This window comes from Biomphalaria glabrata, chromosome 1, assembly GCF_947242115.1.
Source record: "Biomphalaria glabrata chromosome 1, xgBioGlab47.1, whole genome shotgun sequence".
In the NCBI taxonomy this organism is placed as follows: Eukaryota; Metazoa; Mollusca; class Gastropoda; family Planorbidae; genus Biomphalaria; species Biomphalaria glabrata.
In genome coordinates this window covers 40,889,590-40,912,349 of record NC_074711.1, presented here as the reverse complement: position 1 = coordinate 40,912,349, position 22,760 = coordinate 40,889,590, and the positions used below count along the sequence as shown (strand labels likewise).

At 35.7% G+C, this 22,760-nt stretch overlaps 1 protein-coding gene across 1 annotated transcript in view; it reads right to left on the bottom strand.

Annotated features, from left to right (window-relative positions):
• Positions 1–6,070: 6,070 nt before the first annotated feature.
• Positions 6,071–22,760, bottom strand: part of LOC129924530 (protein lifeguard 1-like) — a 45,510-nt gene continuing 28,820 nt past the window's right edge. The window contains exon 2 of the mRNA XM_056019759.1: positions 6,071–6,445. Coding sequence (XP_055875734.1) covers positions 6,071–6,445 — 375 coding nt within the window. The remainder of the gene's footprint in view (positions 6,446–22,760) is intronic.

Sequence of the window (22,760 nt, the reverse complement as noted above, 5' to 3'; positions counted from 1 at the left end):
CTATCTGTTGCTTTCTCTTCTGTGGTCAGACAAAACCTATCTGTTGCTTTCTGTTCTGTGATCAGACAAAACCTATCTGTTGCTTTCTCTTCTGTGGTCAGACAAAGCCTATCTGTTGCTTTCTCTTCTGTGGTCAGACAAAACCTATGTTGCTTTCTCTTCTGTGGTCAGACAAAGCCTATCTGTTGCTTTCTCTTCTGTGGTCAGACAAAACCTATCTGTTGCTTTCTCTTCTGTGGTCAGACAAAGCCTATCTGTTGCTTTCTCTTCTGTGGTCAGACAAAACCTATCTGTTGCTTTCTCTTCTGTGGTCAGACAAAACCTATGTTGCTTTCTCTTCTGTGGTCAGACAAAGCCTATCTGTTGCTTTCTCTTCTGTGGTCAGACAAAACCTATGTTGCTTTCTCTTCTGTGGTCAGACAAAGCCTATCTGTTGCTTTCTCTTCTGTGGTCAGACAAAACCTATCTGTTGCTTTCTCTTCTGTGGTCAGACAAAACCTATCTGTTGCTTTCTCTTCTGTGGTCAGACAAAACCTATCTGTTGCTTTCTCTTCTGTGGTCAGACAAAACCTATCTGTTGCTTTCTCTTCTGTGGTCAGACAAAGCCTATCTGTTGCTTTCTCTTCTGTGGTCAGACAAAACCTATCTGTTGCTTTCTCTTCTGTGGTCAGACAAAACCTATCTGTTGCTGTCTCTTCTGTGGTCAGACAAAACCTATGTTGCTTTCTGTGATCGTTCAACATGACCCTGGGTAAAGATTGCTCTTCAAGAAAATGGAAGTCTTCTTAAGGAAGTATGAATGAGTGAACCGGATATCCTTCAACACGCTCCTGTGGAGGCTTATGATGCGAGTGTCTTCCAATCTACTTTTAAATAAATGGGTTGACGAAACGTATTGACATTCACATTTACCATCAACAGACAACAGGCGTCAACACAATTAGCTCATTACATTCCTGAGCTATTCAGGTAAAAAAAAAACACGTCTCCATAACATTCGAGATTGTAACACAAAAGGTTAATGACATTAATCTGCTTTTGTAAACATTTTGATTTGTAAGGCCTCGTTGAGGCTTTCAAGCCAGTACTGTAAAAGAGAAAAAAAAAGAAAAACAAATCGATAGGGGAGAATTGTAGTGGCGCTATAATGAGATCTCATTGAAAAAGTAAGAAAGGGAAATATTGGAACAGATTTTGAAATAAATAGATAAAAAATAAACAATGTCAAGGACGCCGTATTGAAAGATGACTATTACGTATTTAACAATAAAAATGACTAAGTGCTACACGAGACTAATCGTTATAGGCCTGCAACATCACAACCCCTGGGCAGTAATAAACAATAGCTCATTGCCACGTCACAGGTCTGTACGACGTGGCAACGAGCTATTGGTCTAAAATGCCCATCGGTTGTGACGTTGCAGGTCAGTGTTCAGGCCTAATATAACGTATGGTCTCGGTCGCCAGCGAAAGAGTTTCGGAAATTTGATTCTACAGTGCTGAAAAGTGCACGAACATTTCTATATGCATTTTTTTCCCAATCCTTTGCTTCTTAGTCATAGACATATATATATAGACTGGACGATAAAGAACAAATTATTATCGGAAATATTTGGGAAAAGATAAGTTTGTAGATCCACATCACAAACCTATATATATTTGCCTATGTCTATGATTGTAAAACAAAGACAAAATATTGGGAATATGGCAGTTTTGCACTTTTCAAAACTAAAGATCAAAGGTATATATTGGCTGAAATGTTAGTCCTAGAATTTATAGCTTAATCGCCGCCATTTTTTTTTCACATAGATATAGTACATAAAACATATTGACTCCCCCCAAATAAAAATAACTTCCTACTTCCAGTCTATATTTATTTATGTCTATGTTCTTAGTACTCTCGTAAACAGCGGATACACCATAACACTTTAGTTTTGTATGAATTGTCCGCCATGTATGTACGTGGCTAATCCCACCAGAGCCTAGGTTTGTTGACATTTTTTTCTTTATATCTATTCACAAATATTAAAACTAATTTAATATTGTTTTGGGTTCTTGGATGGCAGTCAAAGAAATTTAGACTATAGTCCTTGTGCAAAGCAGACCCATTTTACGCAGCGGTTAAGGCTCGACCGCTTTGGCGCAGCCGATTTTGGCGTAATGCTCGTTTTGGCGTGGGACATTTTCACCAAAAGAAATTCAGCCCTATATGTTCATGTTATTATTTAGTTCAAAAGAATGATCCATATCTATGTGTGTTTGTTCAATACCTCTGTTCAACTCGTAACTTCGTGGTAACTTCTTGGTGGGTGGCTGGGTGCAGATGTACTGCAAAGCTACTGCAGGTAGACACTAATCTTAGTAGAGATAGCTAATAAAATCATATAACACCAGTGGCGCAGGTAGCCATGTGCGGTTGGTGCGGGCCGCATGGGGCATCAAGTGGTCAGGGGCATCAAACTAAGGATAAATTTTCTCAGTAAAAACAACACATTCTAGTATGTATTTAGTTTCAAGCATTTTGAAAACAGTTCACTGCTTCTCGTAAATTGTAATGAACAATGACAATGCTATCAATATTTTTTTATTCAAATGATTATTTTCTTTTATGGTTTCTGTCATTAGTAATTAGTTCATTGTAATTCTGTCATATGGGCGTTGCTCAAGACTGAAAATTCTAGGTGGCGAGAATAGTGCTAGCCAGATGGAGAAATTGTCATCTCAGGTGGAAATGGTTGACGGTAAGGATCAAAGGGTAGCAATTTGATAATGCTACATGAAAAGAATCTTGGATATCATTCCTTTTCTCTCAAAAGCAGAATCTGGCACTCAACGGGGATCGCAAACAAGTTCAAGAAGAATTGCAAAAAAAAAATCTAGGTCATTTCTAAAATTTTGTGAAATTACTATCCAAGTACAATCTACTCCAGAAAGTACATATTCTCTGAACTAAGCTAGATCCAGACCAATAAGTACATGTTCTCTGAACTAAGTTAGATCCAGACCAATACGTACATGTTCTCTGAACTAAGCTAGATTCAGACCAATAAGTACATGTTCTCTGAACTAAGCTAGATCCAGACCAATACGTACATGTTCTCTGAACTAAGCTAGATCCAGACCAATACGTACATGTTCTCTGAACCAAGCTAGACCTAGACCAATACGTACATGTTCTCTGAACTAAGCTAGATCCAGACCAATACGTACATGTTCTCTGAACTAAGCTAGATCCAGACAAAATAAGTACATGTTCTCTGAACTAAGCTAGATCCAGACCAATACGTACATGTTCTCTGAACCAAGCTAGACCTAGACCAATACGTACATGTTCCTACAAATACAGGAGAATACGGGTCCAATATTTCTCTACACTCTTCTGTACACCTGACATCCCAACTGGATCAATTTGCTCAAATGAGCATTGCTAAAGCCAGTATTACCTTTTGCCGAAAGCATGTGGTCGGATCTGGTGATTAGTGCAGAACCGTTTGATTGTCAAAAGAGCTGAGCCGAGGCTCTTCGAGCTCTAGGAGTATAAGCCTGATTGAACAACCGTTCTGTCTGGAAGGATCCAAGTAAATGCCTATGTAAAGCATTGCTATTTCCAATGTATCTGGTACTCCGGGCGCATGGACTAGAATGCATGGCCGAAGGCCGAATACACCGGAAACCTTCGCCATTTTCCTATGTTGTACCAAGCTAACCGTACAGGACTCGCCATTAGTATAACGGTCCCTTGAGGAACGGCGCATGGATAATCGACAGGGATGTGAAAGCTCTCTTTCAACTCCGCACCGTGCAATGGGTAAAGCTCACGCATTCCCTTGGACACTCCCACAGAAGTTTTGTTTTGCTATTCATTTAGTCTAATCACTTCCTCAAATTATCGTTTCCACCCGAGTGCCACGTTTAGGCAGAATAGCGTACCCGGGTGCAGAACCTCAATGACGTGTTGGCCACAATAAAAAATACCAAGAGAAAAAGGTGAAGATTCTGTATCAACACACAATAGAGAGATATGGGTGGAAATTTAATCCTCCTTGGACGGAATAGTTCAAAAAACAATCACATGATATGAGCATATTTTGAGATCTTGAGTTATATATATATATATATATATCAGCTAGTGCCGCTAGATCTAGTATTTTTTTCATGTTTCTGACTATTGCGGTAAGTGTGGTTATATGCGAGCGATTTGTTTCAGACTTGAGTTGATCAAGAATTAATTGCGATCAACAATGAAAAATGTGCGACTCTCTAATTTGGCATTTAATAAAAAAAAAAGATTTCAATAAAATTGTTAATAGTTGACAGGTATATATATATATAAGGTGAATAGGTATAATATATAAAATGATATAAAAATATCGATTTAAGAAATCATTATAGTTGTCTCTTAGTTGTCTGTCGCCCTAGGACTTGGAGACTAGAGGGGCTTGAAACGTGTCTGCTTTTATTTATAGAGAGTACAGAATTCTTTTTTTATTCATATATATTTAGTAAGGTCGATCTGTCGACCTAATATGCCGTGTTCAGGACTCCTTTGAGAGTTGGGTCATGTTGAACTTTCAAGCTTTGTTAAAGAAAGCTTATTTATATTAACTCATACCGTCTGTCTGGTACTAATTTTGCACACGTTATCTCTCCCACTTTACATTCTCACATCAAGTTGAAACTTTGCACAAGTATCCATTGTCCCTAATAATATATAGAGCAATAAAAAAAGACAATTATATAAGGAAGGAAATATATTGAAAACTCAAATGTGCAAACAGAGTTTGTGTACAATACGTTTGTGTATAGTATGTGTGTGTACAATACGTTTGTGTATAGTATGTGTGTGTACAATACGTTTGTGTATATTATGTGTGTGTACAATACGTTTGTGTATAGTATGTGTGTGTACAATAAGTTTGTGTATAGTATGTGTGTGTACAATAAGTTTGTGTATAGTATGTGTATGTACAATAAGTTTGTGTATAGTATGTGTGTGTACAATAAGTTTGTGTATAGTATTTGTGTGTACAATAAGTTTGTGTATAGTATGTGTGTGCGCAATAAGTTTGTGTATAGTGTGTGTGTGTACAATAAGTTTGTGTATAGTATGTGTGTGTACAATAAGTTTGTGTAAAGTATGTGTGTGTACAATAAGTTTGTGTATAGTATGTGTGTGTACAATACGTTTGTGTATAGTGTGTGTGTGTACAATAAGTTTGTGTATAGTATGTGTGTGTACAATAAGTTTGTCTATAGTATGTGTGTGTACAATAAGTTTGTCTATAGTATGTGTGTGTACAATAAGTTTGTGTAAAGTATGTGTGTGTACAATAAGTTTGTGTATAGTATGTGTGTGTACAATACGTTTGTGTATAGTGTGTGTGTGTACAATAAGTTTGTGTATAGTATGTGTGTGTACAATAAGTTTGTCTATAGTATGTGTGTGTACAATAAGTTTGTGTATAGTATGTGTGTGTACAGTAAGTTTGTCTATAGTATGTGTGTGTACAGTAAGTTTGTCTATAGTATGTGTGTGTACAATACGTTTGTGTATAGTATGTGTGTGTACAATACGTTTGTGTATAGTGTGTGTGTGTGTGTACAATACGTTTGTGTATAGTGTGTGTGTGTACAATACGTTTGTGTATAGTGTGTGTGTACAATAAGTGTATCGCGTTTGTATGAAAGGACGTACAATTATTTCTTTGACGCTTCAAGACAAACTTTTTAAAAAAACATTGATTTAATGTCAGCATCCATCACTGAATCATGTCAATGGAATGTTTCCAAGCACGTATTTAAATCTTGCAGAATTGGATGAACAAAGATGCTCCCGTTGTTCTGGTTCTTTGTGCTAGGTCTGTTTTAAATGTGAATGTCTACTAGTTAATATAGCAACAATGCAAACAAAGGTTGGAAAAGAATAGTTTATCTAATCTTTCAGTATATCATGGCCGGCCTTAGGCAAAAGCAAACTAGGCAGCGCCTGGGGTCTCCGATTGGTCGGAACCTCGCAAACAACTCAAGGGAGATTTTCGTAGAGAAGAAATTGCGAAACATGGATCAAATCTCAAAGATACCAAAACTCTATGGGGTATGGCTCTATGGCGTATGGCTCTATGGGGTATGGCTCTATGGGATATGGCTCTATGGCGTATGGCTCTATGGCGTATGGCTCTATGGCGTATGGCTCTATGGGGTATGGCTCTATGGCGTATGGCTCTATGGCGTATGGCTCTATGGGGTATGGCTCTATGGGGTATGGCTCTATGGGATATGGCTCTATGGGGTATGGCTCTATGGGGTATGGCTCTATGGCGTATGGCTCTATGGGGTATGGCTCTATGGGGTATGGCTCTATGGCGTATGGCTCTATGGGGTATGGCTCTATGGGGTATGGCTCTATTGGGTATGGCTCTATGTCTGCAAGCCTAGCTATAAATCTCTAACATACCAAAGCTCTATGGGGTATGGCTCTATGTCTGCAAGCCTAGCTATAAATCTCTAACATACCAAAGCTCTATGGGGTATGGCTCTATGGGGTATGGCTCTATGTCTGCAAGCCTAGCTATAAATCTCAAACATACCAAAGCTCTATGGGGTATGGCTCTATGGGGTATGGCTCTATGTCTGGAAGCCTAGCTATAAATTTCAAACATACCAAAACTCTATGGGGTATGGCTCTATGTCTGCAAGCCTAGCTATAAATCTCTAACATACCAAAGCTCTATGGGGTATGGCTCTATGTCTGCAAGCCAAGCTATAAATCTCAAACCTACCAAAGCTCTATGGGGTATGGCTCTATGGGGTATGGCTCTATGTCTGCAAGCCTAGCTATAAATCTCAAACATACCAAAGCTCTATGGGGTATGGCTCTATGGGGTATGGCTCTATGTCTGCAAGCTTAGCTATAAATCTCAAACATACCAAAGCTCTATGGGGTATGGCTCTATGTCTACAAGCCTAGCTATAAATCTCAAACCTACCAAAGCTCTATGGGGTATGGCTCTATGTCTGCAAGCCTAGCTATAAATCTCAAACCTACCAAAGCTCTATGGGGTATGGCTCTATGTCTGCAAGCCTAGCTATAAATCTCAAACATACCAAAGCTCTATGGGGTATGGCTCTATGTCTACAAGCCTAGCTATAAATCTCTAGTATGTGTTTAATATCTCAGATGAAATTTTACATCTCCTTGTTAGATAGAAGTCCATTGTTACTTCTTTTTGGTGAAAAGACAAAACATTATTTCTAGTCTTGTGATTATGAATAGTCCATGAAGCACATGCGTTCTACAGATGCTGTAGGAAATTTAACTTATTTGTTGATTTAATTCTAAGATACAGGAAGTTTTTTAATTCACTGTTATTTTTCGGTCTTAATTTTTTTTGCCATTTGAGGACGTCCTATTCACTTAGCTTGAGGCCGGTCCTGGGTGTATCAGGGATTATGAAAATCAAATCTGAATCTTCTCCAGATACCCAACAGCTTGATTGTCTAGTCAAACATTGAAGAAGAGTTATTTGGGGAATATTTTGTATGCCATAAGCATTCAAGTTGCACTATACAAAATAAATAACAAGGTTACAAAGACAGTTTTTGTGGGAACACAAACTGAAAATCAGCCCCCGAAGTGGTCCACCCAGGCAGGTAAAAAGGCAGATATCAATATTTTCAGAAAGAACATCAGAATTAAATTTTATCAAAGACAAATGACAGAGAAGAATGGAGAAAGAAGGTTGACAGATCATGTGTGGTGTCCCAGCGGTCAAGCAGAACAAAGGATATGTGAAAGTGAGTGCGAACCTGGCCTAACTGATTTCTTATAATTACTATCTAATTAATATAATTGTTTTGTAAAGGGTAAATCTCTTAATCAAATTCTTTAAAAAAAAAAAAAAAGAAAAAAACATTTCCGTAAAAAAAAATCCTTTAGTTGAGTGTTCTATGGCTGCAGGGCAGTACTGCAGTTCACGCGATAATATGAAAACCTACTTATTAATTGTTGTTTCAAATTATGTCCAACTTATATACATACTAAATAGATTTTGTTCTCTTAAAAAAAAAGTAAACATTATTTTTGGGTAAATGTGGCAGATAGTGGGACAGAACTTATGTAACGTAGCAATACAAATGTAAAAAAAAATGTTTAACAAAAAGTCTAAAACCATTTGCATAAATGTGTTAAAACTATAGTGTATATTGATATCCCTACTAAGGAGCCTCCCGTGTTTGTTACATTAATAGTGAATAGTTGTAAAAGTGGTGTATTTTTATGAAAAAACTGCTTACATAAGTGATTTAAAAAATTAGATTTTTCCCTTTTAGAAAAGAAAAAAAGTAGCCTTTGCATCAGGACTTTGAATGGACTAAAATATTATTATGTCGGACTTTCACTCTATTCTGGTTTACGAGATCTAAACGGGACGGACGGACGGACGGACAGATATTTCACACAAAACTAATAGCGTCTTTTCCCCTTTCGGGAGCCGCTTAAAAAAAAATATTATTAATAAAAGTTAAATGAATTAAATGTAAAATTTGAATGCAAAGCGGTTTGTGAACTCAATTAATAATGGTCTACTTAAAGTAAGTTTTACATACTTTAAGTAAGTATTACCTAATTAAATTAAGTATTGATTACTTGAGACATGGATGTAGCCGGAGGTTTGGGGTTTCGGGGCTGTGACAGGTTAGCGAAGGTGACTTGTGTTTGGCGTGTTTAGTGTCTAGGGGATGATTATTTTTGAAATTATCACACACCAACCCGTCAGCATATAAATCGGGAGCAGGCACGCAACGAGACAAGAAATGAAAGACAGATACAAAAGTTAAAATTGAAGAATATCTATTTACATAAATATTTACATAGAAGAATAAAAAGGGGGAGGGTTTGCCTCTATCTCTAATTAATGCTATATTTAATCATCACTCTTGCACTTAATAAGAGAGTATGTCACTTTGTCTTCTGAACTTAGCTGGTTGTCCTGCTTGGGTCGCAGCTGGCTGTGTCCTGGCTTGAGGTTCTGCAGCTGGAGATGGCGCTCTAGCGGATAGAGGGACGCCGGTGATACAATTGTTGTGGAGTCTTAATCCAAAGTTCTGATATCTGTAGTGGGCACAGTAGGGCGGGTGGCCGGCTACCGTGGGCACAAATGTACTGCAGGCAGAGCTGATCTGCCGTGGGCAGCGTAGTGAGCAGGATAAGTCCAGTGAGTTGCGGAGGGTTTGGCGTAGCTATGACGTCTCGCACAGACTCTGGGTCTATAGGGACGTCGCACCTAATAAGTTGACAGGTTGGCTGTCGAATAGGCGGGCAAGTAGAGCCGATAGCGCCAATTAATAGAGTGAGTAGATCCAAGTAGACAGTAGATGATACTCAATAGCAAGTAGGCAGTGGTGCAATGCTGAATAGAACTAAGTGCGAAGGCAATAGATCCAAACAAATAGGCAGGTGAGTGATCCGATAAATAGTTGAGTAGTGTCGAGTAGACTCTAAACAGCAAATAGGCAGACACCTGAGGGAGGCTGCGGATAAATAAAGACAAGTTAGGACATGTCTCTCATGCATCTTATCGATGCCCTCGACTGATGTGCTTTCGTCAGATTGGTAAAATTGCTTTTGAACACAACGGGGAGATGATGACAAATGGGATTTAGAAAATAGAGGGCTGGTAGCAGCAATATAAAAATGTACATAAAAGGGGAAATAATAATCTCAATAAACAACACAAGTTGGAAGAGAAAAAAAAAGGGGGGGGGGGAATGGGCGGTGGTCAGCGACCATGACGGTTTGTTTACATACGACCGTCGGCCGAGAACAATGGAGCGCGCTTGAAAGGAGAGGGTGTCCGTTCAAGGGGCGCAACTCTCGTCAAAGTAGAATGACTAAAGGGGAGATAATTCACATCTCTTTTCTAAGCGTAGTATTAGTGCGCTAGTAAAATTATCAAGGCGGTCAGCCGAGATAAAGGAAATAAAATAAGATGTACAAATATAAACATGGTTGCGTCAACGATCGATTGAGCAACGTAGCATTAATAGATTAATGCAATACATATGCCATGTTTATGTTTTCTACTTACGACAGTGAGAAATACACAATGCACTAATTAAATATAAATGAAATAAGCGAAATACACATGATAATCTCCAGTGAGAAATATGCACAAATACTGGAACTATGATTAAGTTCGGCTTACCACCAGGTATTCCTCTAAGAGAAAGAATGTATGAAGTAGTCCAGACTCGATTGACAGCGATAGAGAAATAAGAGGGTCTGGCTTGATTTAATTTACCTTATAAAGGCCGCAAGAGAGACGGGCGGAAACAGGAAATGCCCTAAGCTAAGAATTATCTTACACGTGGTTGAAGTCCGACAAAAGTCGCACCTTGGAGTGTCACGAGGCGTGTTGACCCGAGTAATCTCTTTGATCAAAGAGAGATGTGGGAGAGGGGGGGGATGGAGAAGAAAGATTGACTTGCATTCCACCCAAGGTGGTGTCAACTGCGGCCGTCAGACATCCGGCGGGTAAGATCAAAGAGACTGTGTGTTTATCTTTACCCCGGTCAAGGGAAGATAAGTGAAAAGCCGCCAAGGTGGTGGACTCAGTCTAGTAAGACGAGGAAAAGGTGAGGCGGGAAAAAAATTGGGGATAGGACGGGGAAATAACTAAAATAAAATAAATAAATAATGATAAAATAGAATAAATGCTGTGATAAAATGAGTGACTCTGACAGCAAGCTTTTGACTTGTCACAGGGGCTAAACCCCCTCTCATCGAAATGAATAATGTATTGCCTTCGTGTAAGATAAGCCTGCTAAGGTAAACATTACGTATTTCAAGTATGTATTACCAAGTACCTACTTAAGTAAGTATTACATACTTCAAGTATGTATTGCCTACTAAAGTAAGTATTGAATACGTCAAGACTTGAAGTTCAAGTATGTATTACTTATCAAAGTATTGCATACTTCGAATATGTATTACCTACTAAACTAAGCATTGGCTACTAAAGTATTGTCTACTTGAAGTAAGTCCTGTCTTCAAGAGCATTAATGTAGTTATGCTTATTTTCCTCTAGGAGTGAATCTCGGTTGATTACAAGACACGACTAATCCGGCCAGACAATGACTGGTCAGTTAGCAGTGAACTGGTTCTTGTTCATGGTGGTCAGTAATAGATTTTATTACACACACTCTCACTCTTTCTCGCGCTCTCTCTCTCTCTCTTTGACCCTCTAGCTTTCTCTCCCTCTCTCTATGATTGTGTAGCTCCCCCTGTCTCTTTTGCGGTCTCTAACACCTTCCCCATCTTTTCTCTCTGTCCTTCCTTTTCTCTATCTATCTATCTATCTATCTATCTATCTATCTATCTATCTATCTATCTATCTATCTATCTATCTATCTATCTATCTATCTATCTATCTATCTATCTAACTATCTATCTAACTATCTATCTATCTATCTATCTATCTAACTATCTATCTATATATTTATCTATTCCCCCTAATATTTCTTAAGATTTCTATTTGTAAGCTTTTTTTTTTCTTGTTTAAATTGAACTTATGTGTTCAGTTCGCTAAAAATAAATCACAGAATTTTTTTTTTTAGTTCAAGGAGAGAATCGGAGTACAGTGCAGCCAGAATTGTTGTTTTTTTTAAATGTATTATACAATACACGTACTTGAAAAGTCAGCCAATCATATTTTATACCTTTATAGACATCAGTTCTCTCTATTTCTCTCTTGCTCTTACCGTTTTATTCTCTTAAGCTGCTTTGCTCTCTCTCTCTCTCTCTCTCTCTCTCTCTCTATATATATATATATATATATATATATATATATATATATATATATATATATATATATATATATATATATATATATTAATATTTATGTTTATATTTATATTTGTTTCTCTCTCTTTTTCTCTCTTTCTCTCTTTCTTTCTTTCTCTCTCTTTCTCTCTCTCTCTTTCTCTCGCTTTTTTATCACTTTTCTAACACGATTGAAGTTGTTTTTTATTTTGATCTTGTTTTTCCTTGTATTTTGGTTCTAAAACATGACGTTTCGTTTCTTGTCTTTGAGAATGTTTTGAGGTTCTTGTTGTTTTCTTCTTCTGTCACTTTGTATTGATATTGAAAGTGTGTGACAAACTTGCAAATGTAAATGTCAATTTTTGTTTTCCAGAAGTTTGTTTCATTTCGGGTTCTAATATTTGTTCCGGAACTTTTGAAAAGTGTTCCCGGAGAAGACGTGATATTGTATATTATAGGCTGTGCTCCCTCACAAACATACTCATACTTCTTGTCACACACACACACACACACAAACACACTAACACCTACACAGAAAACAATGACACTTGTTTCTTGCTTCCGTTCTGTTCGTTCCCTCGTTCAGTGTGTGTGTGTGTTTCAATCCCTCCCTTCAGGTCATATTTGTAGATTCTTTCCCGCATTACTTTAGTGTTAATCCCAAGATAAAATGTGTTATTTCGTTGATTTTTTTTTCAATTCAAATTTTAATAACCATTTTTGTTGTTGTTAGGTAATATGTTAAATTGTTTAACTCTCAATTCCGCTTAATGATAATTGCACTTGCGTTTTTTACATTAAGACGATATTTTCATGACAAATTTTTGACTCATTATTCGGGATCATTAATTACTTTAATTTATATGGTAACACTGAACATCAAAGAGTTTTTTTATAACTGGCTGGAAAACTATGAACATAGACATAAATAAATATAGACTGGCCGATTAAAGAGTTTTATGAATCGAAAATTTGTGACTTGCAATTTTGTGTGCTTTATAATACAGCATTTATGAGCAGTATAAAAGTTAAACATTCATATCTATTTCAGCCATAACCTGTATAAGTATTACATTATTTTCACAAGTGTTTTTTTTTTAATTTCTAAGAATGAAGATCGTGCAATTTTTCATAATTCGGAAATCCGAATACAATAGATATCCATGTTTTCAAGTGACATGAAGTGACTTCCTTCGGCCAGTCTATATTTATTGATGTCTGAGACTATGAAAAGCTTTTTGGTGTCTCCGGTGTACAAAATCAAGGAAGTGTTGGATGAGCTATATCAAGAGTCTTTATCTAGTTCTAGATGTAGATATATAGATCTAGACTTACATCTAGATCATATAGACTTTGATCTAACTCTACATCTAGAGTCTAGACTTAGATCTATTTCTAGATCTAGACTTAGATGTAGGCTACTTCTAGACATAGACTTAGATCTTAAATCTAGATTTAGATCTAAAACTAGGTCTAGATCTAGCTAGATCTATGTCTAGTTTGTATGACAAATGACAATGGAGATGTTCATTTTTATTTGCGTTTGTACACAATTGTAGCTTAAAGAAGGTCAAGAATTATTTTAATTTTTTTAGTGTTGCCAATTTATCTAATTTTGTTTGAAGAATAAATCTATTTTAGTTTCTCTTTATTACATGTAACATGTTATTAATTTTGAATGTATGGATAAGGTTAATAATTATTATTTTAAAAAATATAAGTGTACGCTAAATGAATATATGGAGATGTTGTGGCTGAGGGGTAAAGCATTTGGAACCGGAAGTCCCGTGTTCGAATCCTGGTGAAGACTGTCTTTGTAACCTTGTTCTGTGATTATGTTTGTGACACCTCAAATCCTTGTCTTGTGTTTGAATGGTTGAGTCAGTCTGTCCCTGAGTCAAAGCTTGAATGAAAAAAAAAACCTAGTTTCCGTGCCCAATGCCTAATCGTGTTATAACAACTGTTTTTAATAGTCTTCTTGTATTGAAGAAAGTGATCCAAGTATTGACCTGGTCTATCACACTCTATCACACTCTATCACTCTAGGATAAGGGATCGATACATCTAGAACTAGTTTGGAAATATTTAAAATAGGTATTGAACATATATGTGAAGCGGCCATTGTTAGGAAACGAAGGGCAATACGAGAGAGACAGAGAGAGACATACACACACACACAGAGACGGAGAGAGAATGACGCGCAGAGATAGATGGAGATAGAGAGAGGGAGAGAGAGAAAGACAGAGACAGACAGAGACAGAAAAAAAAGAGAGACAGAGCGAGAGAGAAAGAGAGAAAAGAGAGAGATCTAGTTTTAAACTTAAAGAATTTTCAAAAGACATTACAAGCACATGATTCTCTCAATCAATCTTTGATTACATCATGTTAATCTTTGCTCTCTCAATCTTTCAATGTTTAGCTCTGAGGTTTGGTTCTCTTGGTTACTTCATTAATTGATTATTGAATTCAGAAGAGTATTCGCTAGAGAGTGCTCATAAGTTAACTACAATGGTCTTAATTGGGAAGACTCAAAAATGGAAATCAGTTTATTTTATTCTTTTTGTAGTCATCTCTTCTCTTCTAATTATGAGCTACTTTTGATGTAAACATATAAGTGCTCTGAACAAAGTCGCTCAGCTAATAGGCTTTTATATTTCTATGGTTTAGTGATTTTTTTTTGCTCAGGTAAAATTATAATACTTGATTGTTTGTTCTAATGGCTTGAAATGGTGCATTGTGGGATATGTGGTGCGGAAACGATGATGTGGCTTTTAGCAGAAGCAAAATAAATTCTCTTATTAAAACCTTTCTGTTCTTCTTAGCATGCGACGTATCGTGTTGCTCGGTAAGGGCTCAAAGTCCCGCGACAACCAAATCTACAGAAACTGGAAGCAAATAGGTTCTTCTGCTTTAAGTTAAAAAAAAACGTTAGTTCAAAAATAGGCTTTTTTCATGTTTGTTTAATAAAATATTGCAGTCAACCGGCTTTTACGTAATATGTCTAGCACATATAATAACTCAGTTTGCAATGAGATTTGATAGCATCTTATCTTAAAGTGCCATCAGTGTAGGCCTACATACTGTAGACAATGTGTTATTTTAAATTGCCATCCTGATTCGATCTTAAATTTTACCGTAAACTTCCCAATGTTCAGTCAAACCATCGTTTAAATATTTCCTTTATTCATGAGCTCGAAAGCCGTCTGACCCATTCAACAAAATTAGTCAATACACACTCCCTGAGACAGACAGAAATTAAACTGTTCTGCCATTGTTTTTCTTTTACGATGAGTTAAAGATTTCTTATCACACTTGAAGTAGGCAACAAAACAAGGCCTCGACTATACATTTATTTTTATTGTTTTTTTTGTTGTTGTTGTTATTGTATACATGCCTTCAAAACTGAAGATTACCACCTATTCTAACTCAAACCTCCTGCGGGACGGTAAGGGGAGGGCAAAGGGCAGGGTTCAAACCCGGGACCATCTTGGTGACCCTAGTAGGAGCCTACCAGGCAGCCCATTGATGAAACCGAGATTTGGACAAATAGTTCACTTCAACTATTAAACATTAAAATATCTCATAGGACATCATAATTCTCTTCGTGGCCCAACCATGTGGGACACCGCGAAAAAGTCACGGATGGAAATATAACTCTTTTATTTCTGCAAGTCGGACTAGAGTTACCCCACGTAATATTTGCGGCAACAGAGAGCACGGCTCAGGGAAAAAAATATGGGGGGGGGGGGGGGGGAGAACAAGTAATCTTTCTCTTTATACATTCTATATTTGACTACATTTATGTATTTTTTACACACGTCAATATCTGGTGTCATTAAAATAGTTGCATGTTTTTCTGTAGCTTTGTTTTAATTTTGCCCCTTCGTATTGCCCTTCGTTTACTAACCATGGCCACCGTTTAGCATATGTTTCGTGGAGTCAACAGGTCTTTCAATGTAGTTGAAATTCCTGCATCAGTTAACTGTTTATTTCTATCAGTCGCATATTTCAGAAAAAATGTCATCGACGACACTGTTGCTCTTGAACTTTGCAAGATGGCTATAAGCTTCGTTTGAGAACATAGGGATGGGATAACTATGGCGACGTCCTCTCCGTTGTTCTTGCTCACGGAAGCACAGTCATACACTCTGCTCGACAATACGCTGCCTACAGGAATACTTCCGGCGTTTATGGTGGCAAGGCTGAAATTGTGGCGATGTCTCAAATACTTCCCGCTACCATCACTATTCACTTCCGAGAACGTCCGCATGAACCTCCTCGAGTTTACAATCCGGTCAACGTCTCTCCATAACCCGCTATTTAGTGGTCCTTTGGATCATGGCCATTACGAAGCGGTGTATGCTACGCCGCGGGTCGACTAGTATGACATAATCAACAGGGGGGGGGGGGAAGGTCAATTTCATATTTCTAACTGAATTCTCTAGTGCAACCAAAGTGTTCCTCAGAAACAAAATTTCTTGTTAAACCTTAAAATAATGTTCAATAACAATGACGACGAAATGGTCACTTAATAGCCCCTACATTTGTTTGCATGACCGTTGGCATGTCTTGATCACAAAGTACAGTAAATACCAAGCTTTTTCTTTTATCACACAGTACAGTAAATACCAAGCTTTTTCTTTTTATCACACAGTACAGTAAATACCAAGCTTTTTCTTTTTATCACACAGTACAGTAAATACCAAGCTTTTTCTTTTATCACGGAGTACAGTAAATACCAAGCTTTTTCTTTTTATCACGCAGTACAGTAAATACCAAGCTTTTTCTTTTATCACGCAGTACAGTAAATACCAAGCTTTTTCTTTTATCACGCAGTACAGTAAATACCAAGCTTTTTCTTTTATCACGCAGTACAGTAAATACCAAGCTTTTTCTTTATCACGCAGTACAGTAAATACCAAGCTTTTTCTTTTATCACGCAGTACAGTAAATACCAAGCTTTTTCTTTTTATCACACAGTACAGTAAATACCAAGCTTTTTCTTTTATCACGCTGTACAGTAAATACCAAGCTTTTTCTTTTTATCACGCAGTACAGTAAATACCAAGCTTTTTCTTTTATCACGCAGTACAGTAAATACCAAGCTTTTTCTTTTATCACGCAGTACAGTAAATACCAAGCTTTTTCTTTTTATCACACACTACAGTAAATACCAAGCTTTTTCTTTTATCACGCAGTACAGTAAATACCAAGCTTTTTCTTTTATCACGCAGTACAGTAAATACCAAGCTTTTTCTTTTATCACGCAGTACAGTAAATACCAAGCTTTTTCTTTTATCACGCAGTACAGTAAATACCAAGCTTTTTCTTTTTATCACACAGTACAGTAAATACCAAGCTTTTTCTTTTATCACGCAGTACAGTAAATACCAAGCTTTTTCTTTTATCACGGAGTACAGTAAATACCAAGCTTTTTCTTTTTATCACGCAGTACAGTAAATACCAAGCTTTTTCTTTTATCACGGAGTACAGTAAATACCAAGCTTTTTCTTTTATCACGCAGTACAGTAAATACCAAGCTTTTTCTTTTATCACGGAGTACAGTAAATACCAAGCTTTTTCTTTTATCACGCAGTACAGTAAATACCAAGCTTTTTCTTTTATCACGGAGTACAGTAAATACCAAGCTTTTTCTTTTATCACGCAGTACAGTAAATACCAAGCTTTTTCTTTTATCACGCAGTACAGTAAATACCAAGCTTTTTCTTTACATTTTTCGTTTTTTTTGTGTGTGACAATTTTTAAGTTCTTAACAATTCTTTGGGCCATGTGACAAGTTAATAATAATAATAATAATAATAATAATAATCTTTATTATCCGTAAGGAAATTTGTCTTACAATTTGTGCATTACACCAAACAAAAAACATTATAACTATAAGAAACCAAAGTGTACATTCACACCAGACTCACTCATAATTTACATGTGACAAAGTTTATACCAGATTGTTCTTATTTAATGATTTGATTGCCAGGGGAACAAAAGAGTGTTTGTGTCTGTCTTTGCTATCGGTGTCTTGTATCTCTTTTGTGATGGTAAAATCACAAAATCCTGACACAAAGGGTGATTCTTTATTTCGAGGATCTTGTTAGCTTTTTTATAGATGTTTGTCTCAAACAACTGCCCAAATGGGGTTTGTTTTTTGCCAATGATTTTGCCAGCAGCATTTAGGATTCTAAATTATTAAGTTGAAGTATGAAGTTTTGTTTAAACGAACATCAGTCGTTAAATGAAACTTAAAAAGACAATTCCTTTACTTATCATAATGAAATAGTTGTATTATAGAGACCTGGTCACGTATCTTGTATTATAAAGACCTGGTCACTTATGTTGAATTATAAAGGCTTTGTCACTTACGTTGTATTGTAGAGACCTAGTCATGTAATGTATTATAGAGACCTAGTCACTTATGGTGATGCTATATAGATTTATTGTAGAATGTGTTAACCGAAAAATATTTACATTATATTTTTTTACCAATTCCTGCGGTTTTTTTTTTTTTTTTTTTTTTGTTTTGGTAATACTATCAGTGTAGGTTGCCATTTTTTTATACATCTGACTTCCCGAAGACTATCCTAAAGAAATAGGAATGATTCGAATACTTATTTAGATTTCAACCCTTGATCTGATAAATAACAAGACGTGAGCTTTATGATCTCGAGTCAACGGGTAGAATGAATCATTCATGACTCGTGGGGCAGCATACAGCAGGCACTTGTGTTTCATCTAGAACATATTGCAAGACCTCCTGCTGTCACGTGGTCAGACTTGAGTAGAGCAGTGACGTCTTGAGGACCTCACTCGGAACGTTGACGTGTGTCCATAATGTTGAATATTCAATTAGATCAACAACTATAAAGAGGGAGAGAATAGTGACAAGGGCGGTAATATAACGTACACAAAATATTTGTCCAGACTAGTTTCTTTACTTCAGTCAGCAAAACATGGAGGACATTTGAAATACAACAAGAAAGAATAGCAACAATCGATGCATGTGCAGTGTGTAAAGTGTGTAGTATGTGTAATGTGTTTAGAATGTTAAATGTGTAATGTGTAACGTATGTAAAGTATGTAACGAGTGTAGTACATAAAATGTGTAAAGGGCGAATGTGTTAAGTATGCAATGTGTAAAGTGTGTAAACGTGTATCGTGTAAAGTGTGTATTGTGTAAAGTGTGTAATGTGTAAAATGTACCATATGTAAACTATGTAATATATATAGTATCAAGTGTGTTATGTGTAAAGTGTGTAATATGTAAAAGGGTTGTAAAGTTTGAAAACGTGTAGATATATAATATACCGAAAGAAATTTATTTTTACAAAGCTTATATCAAATTTACTCTGTCTGTCTGTCTGATAAAAGGTTTGTACACGTTATTTCTCCCACACCAAATCTCAGATCAAGCTGAAATTTTTTACAATTATTTATTTTACCTGACAAAACAAGAATCAGTTAAAACAAATTAACCAATTATTTAATTAACTATTGGTAATTAATTATTGTGTTTGGTATCTTGAACAAAGAAAAGAAATTGATGTGGTGGTATAAGTTGAATTAGCCCACTTGTAGGTCGCCGCTTTAAAGTTTGAAACTAACAATAGATAACTATAAAATCTTCTATTTTTATAAAAACTCCCTGACACAGTAGTCCTCACAATAGGCGAAGAGGTTTTAGCCCTCGAGTTTGAATTCAGAACGTTGAATTTTTAGTAAATGCAATTAAAAAGCGATCAGGGTAACATTCACACATATCCCTCCCTTCTTTCTAACCCTCCCCACCCCTTTTCCAACTGATCTAGACAAGTGATAATTATCATAGCGTGTTGAGAAAGCTAATTGCATACAATCGTGCTAAACAAAAACATTCGGTAAAAATATTTGTAATCGCACAGTTTTTTTTATTTAGTCTACATCTATTACAAATTTAATTACATGACTGATTCAAAGCAGTGGCGTCACTAGGGGGTGCGGGCGGTGCAGTCCGCACCGGGTGACAGGCATGAGAAAAATAATGCAATTTGCAATAATTAGCAATTAAGGAAAAGTAAGTGTCAGTGACTAAAATTAGAACATGTTATCCACAATAGGGTTTGTTGCTGAACATAAAAATTATATATGTGTCAGACGCGAATAGCCCAATTTTCAGTAAAAGAAATTACAAAAGTCATTTCTCTATAGAAGAAGTTACGAAGGCTATATAAAATACAACCACAGACCAATATATACTACAATAAATATAGGTTTTTGATTGCTAGTTACGATTTATTTAGGTAGGTGCTGTTTTACTATTACATACCAAGTATTAGAGTTTAGAAAAACCCAGTTTTGTTTCTTGTGCAACGCTATTAGCTAACACCTCATATCATCTCTCCATTAGTATATTTTGATCTATAATCTAATTCTAGTCTAGATCTATATATAAAAATCGAATAGATCTAGTAATAGTATAGACTCTATCTTAAGACTAGATCTATATATAAAAATCGAATAGATCTAGTAATAGTATAGATTCTATCTTAAGACTAGTCTAGCCTATGCTATGCCTATAGTCAGTTTTTATTAGAAAAAAGTCTAGATATTAATAAAGACTAAAGTTTTTTAATTATTAGATTATTAGATATAGACATAAGACATAGATCTAATAATACTGTAATACGTTTACTATACTCTATACTTAATCTACTAAACTAGAGATCTATCTATAGATCTATCTATAATCTAGTCAATCTAGATCTATACAATATTGTCACAGTCTTAGTTGACATTGCATGATCTTAAGTTCACGTCATGTTAAGAGTTTAAAAGACACGTGGAATTCCTGATGTAGAAAACAGGAAGTAGAGTGAATAGAGTTGACTTTGAGTCAAGTCAAGTCAAGTCAGTAAGGTCTTGCTCCCGGTACAGGAAGGTTGGACGTTTCTTCCTGGACTGGTGTGTATATATGTATATAGCATGAAAGTCGATGGACTAGTCATTGTTGTTTAATAATATTTGAGAGTCGATTTCATAATGTGCTTATTGGATATTAAGGTATTATTCGTATTTCAATGGATATCTATAGTTGAAGCTCCAGTGTCACTAGTAGTAATTGTTCTTATTGTTACCCGCTGAGATGCGGACGTGATTTGTTGTTAACGTATTGGATACTTTTGATACCGCTGTTATGCGGATAGGATTATTATTTCTTGACTTGTAGCACTAACAAGGAGTGCAGTATATTATTATTATGTTGTAAATAAACTTAATGTTGTCTGCTGAACGGACTTGAGTCAGTCGTATAGTGTTTGTCTCGTCACGTGTCTAGAGTACTTCAGGAAGCAAGAACCCAGTATTACACCAATCAACGTTCATTGACAAATATTCATTATAATACTTCTACTTATAATGACTTATTTAATAAGTTAGTACTTAGACTTAGATCTATTATAGTTTATTAATAGATTTACTTTTCAATGCCTAGACCTAATAATAAAATTGCGAATGATGTCTATAATGACTGATTATTTTTTTTATATAATAATAGGCCTACTAAATCTAGGTCTAGACTTTACTTAAATCTAGTCTAAAATAATGACTGTCTAAGACTCTAGATGATTGAGAAGTTCACATAGAGGTATTTTTAATAATACGGCATGTCGGCTGAAAGTATATAAAGTGCTGTTTTTTTTTTTTTTGTAAAAATAAAAAAGAGGCTCCGGTACTCAGTGATAGATTGCCTAACTTTCAACTAATAATAAATTAACAATTAACGTTGAATTACAAGAAAAGTAATCATTTTTCCCGACATTGAAAAAAGGTGCCAGTACCCCGTACCGTCACAAAAATATATGTATATCTCAATCTTCTTTCATTTAATTTTTTTGCGGGTTATATCTACTTAATACATTGATACCGGATCGATTTAAATAGGGCCTAAGTATACAAGCAGGATTTCGAGCATTGGATAAATTTATTTTTTAAGTACAAAGTTTTATGGAAGAGGCAATATATTAGTTGTTTGAAGTTTGTAACTTCTAAAAATTCAGGCTAAAAATATCGAAGCCTACATTTTTACACTCATTTCTAAACAATTAAAAGAGATGGACTGACTCATAGTGTAGCTTGTGTACATCTGCAAAAACACAAACTCAGTTAGACTTTCAAAACTATTAAAAGAAAAACTTCCAGTGATTATTTTTACTGTATAATTCTATTATTATTACTTTTTAGAATTAGGATATAAACAAAAATTTGCCATACGACTTTATCTAACAGAAAAAAAATTAAACTTACGTCTATTTATGCTGTTATTTATAGTTACCTAGTAATATAAAATATATTGAACTAACACGTACATTCATCATAATGCAGCCATGCGATTTTTCGTTTATAAACATAGCATTATTTAGGACCAATATTTTACAAAGGCTGCTTGGAGAAATCAGGTATACCCATGAGGAGAAAAACGACCCCTTTACTCAAGAAAAATTTAAGAAACTAGAACAGACACAAAATAAACAGTGACATTCATAACAAAATAATATTCAAAATTGATTAGAGTAACACCTTTTTAAGTAATCATTTAAAGTTTAAAATCACTATAATTTTTTTCAACAATTATTTTGTGTATGAAATTGTGTATCGGAAAATGCCGGGTACATGAAATAAGCTAGTCCTAAAAAAAACAACACAGATCTTGGGTAAAATACTCATCAAATAAAGTACTGTAAATGTGTAGTTTCACGCGCTAGTTTCAGGTCTTTTCTTTTTATAGCCTCTATCGGGTTATATTCCAACTACCCGTATTTTTGTGCAGAATTTTTTTCTCTATCAGGTACACTTAAAATTATAGCATAATAATGTCAGTTTAATTTAAAAAGAGAACTGAAAAATACAAAGATATATAGGGAAAAAAGCGACTTCCGGCCCAATACTTTTTAAT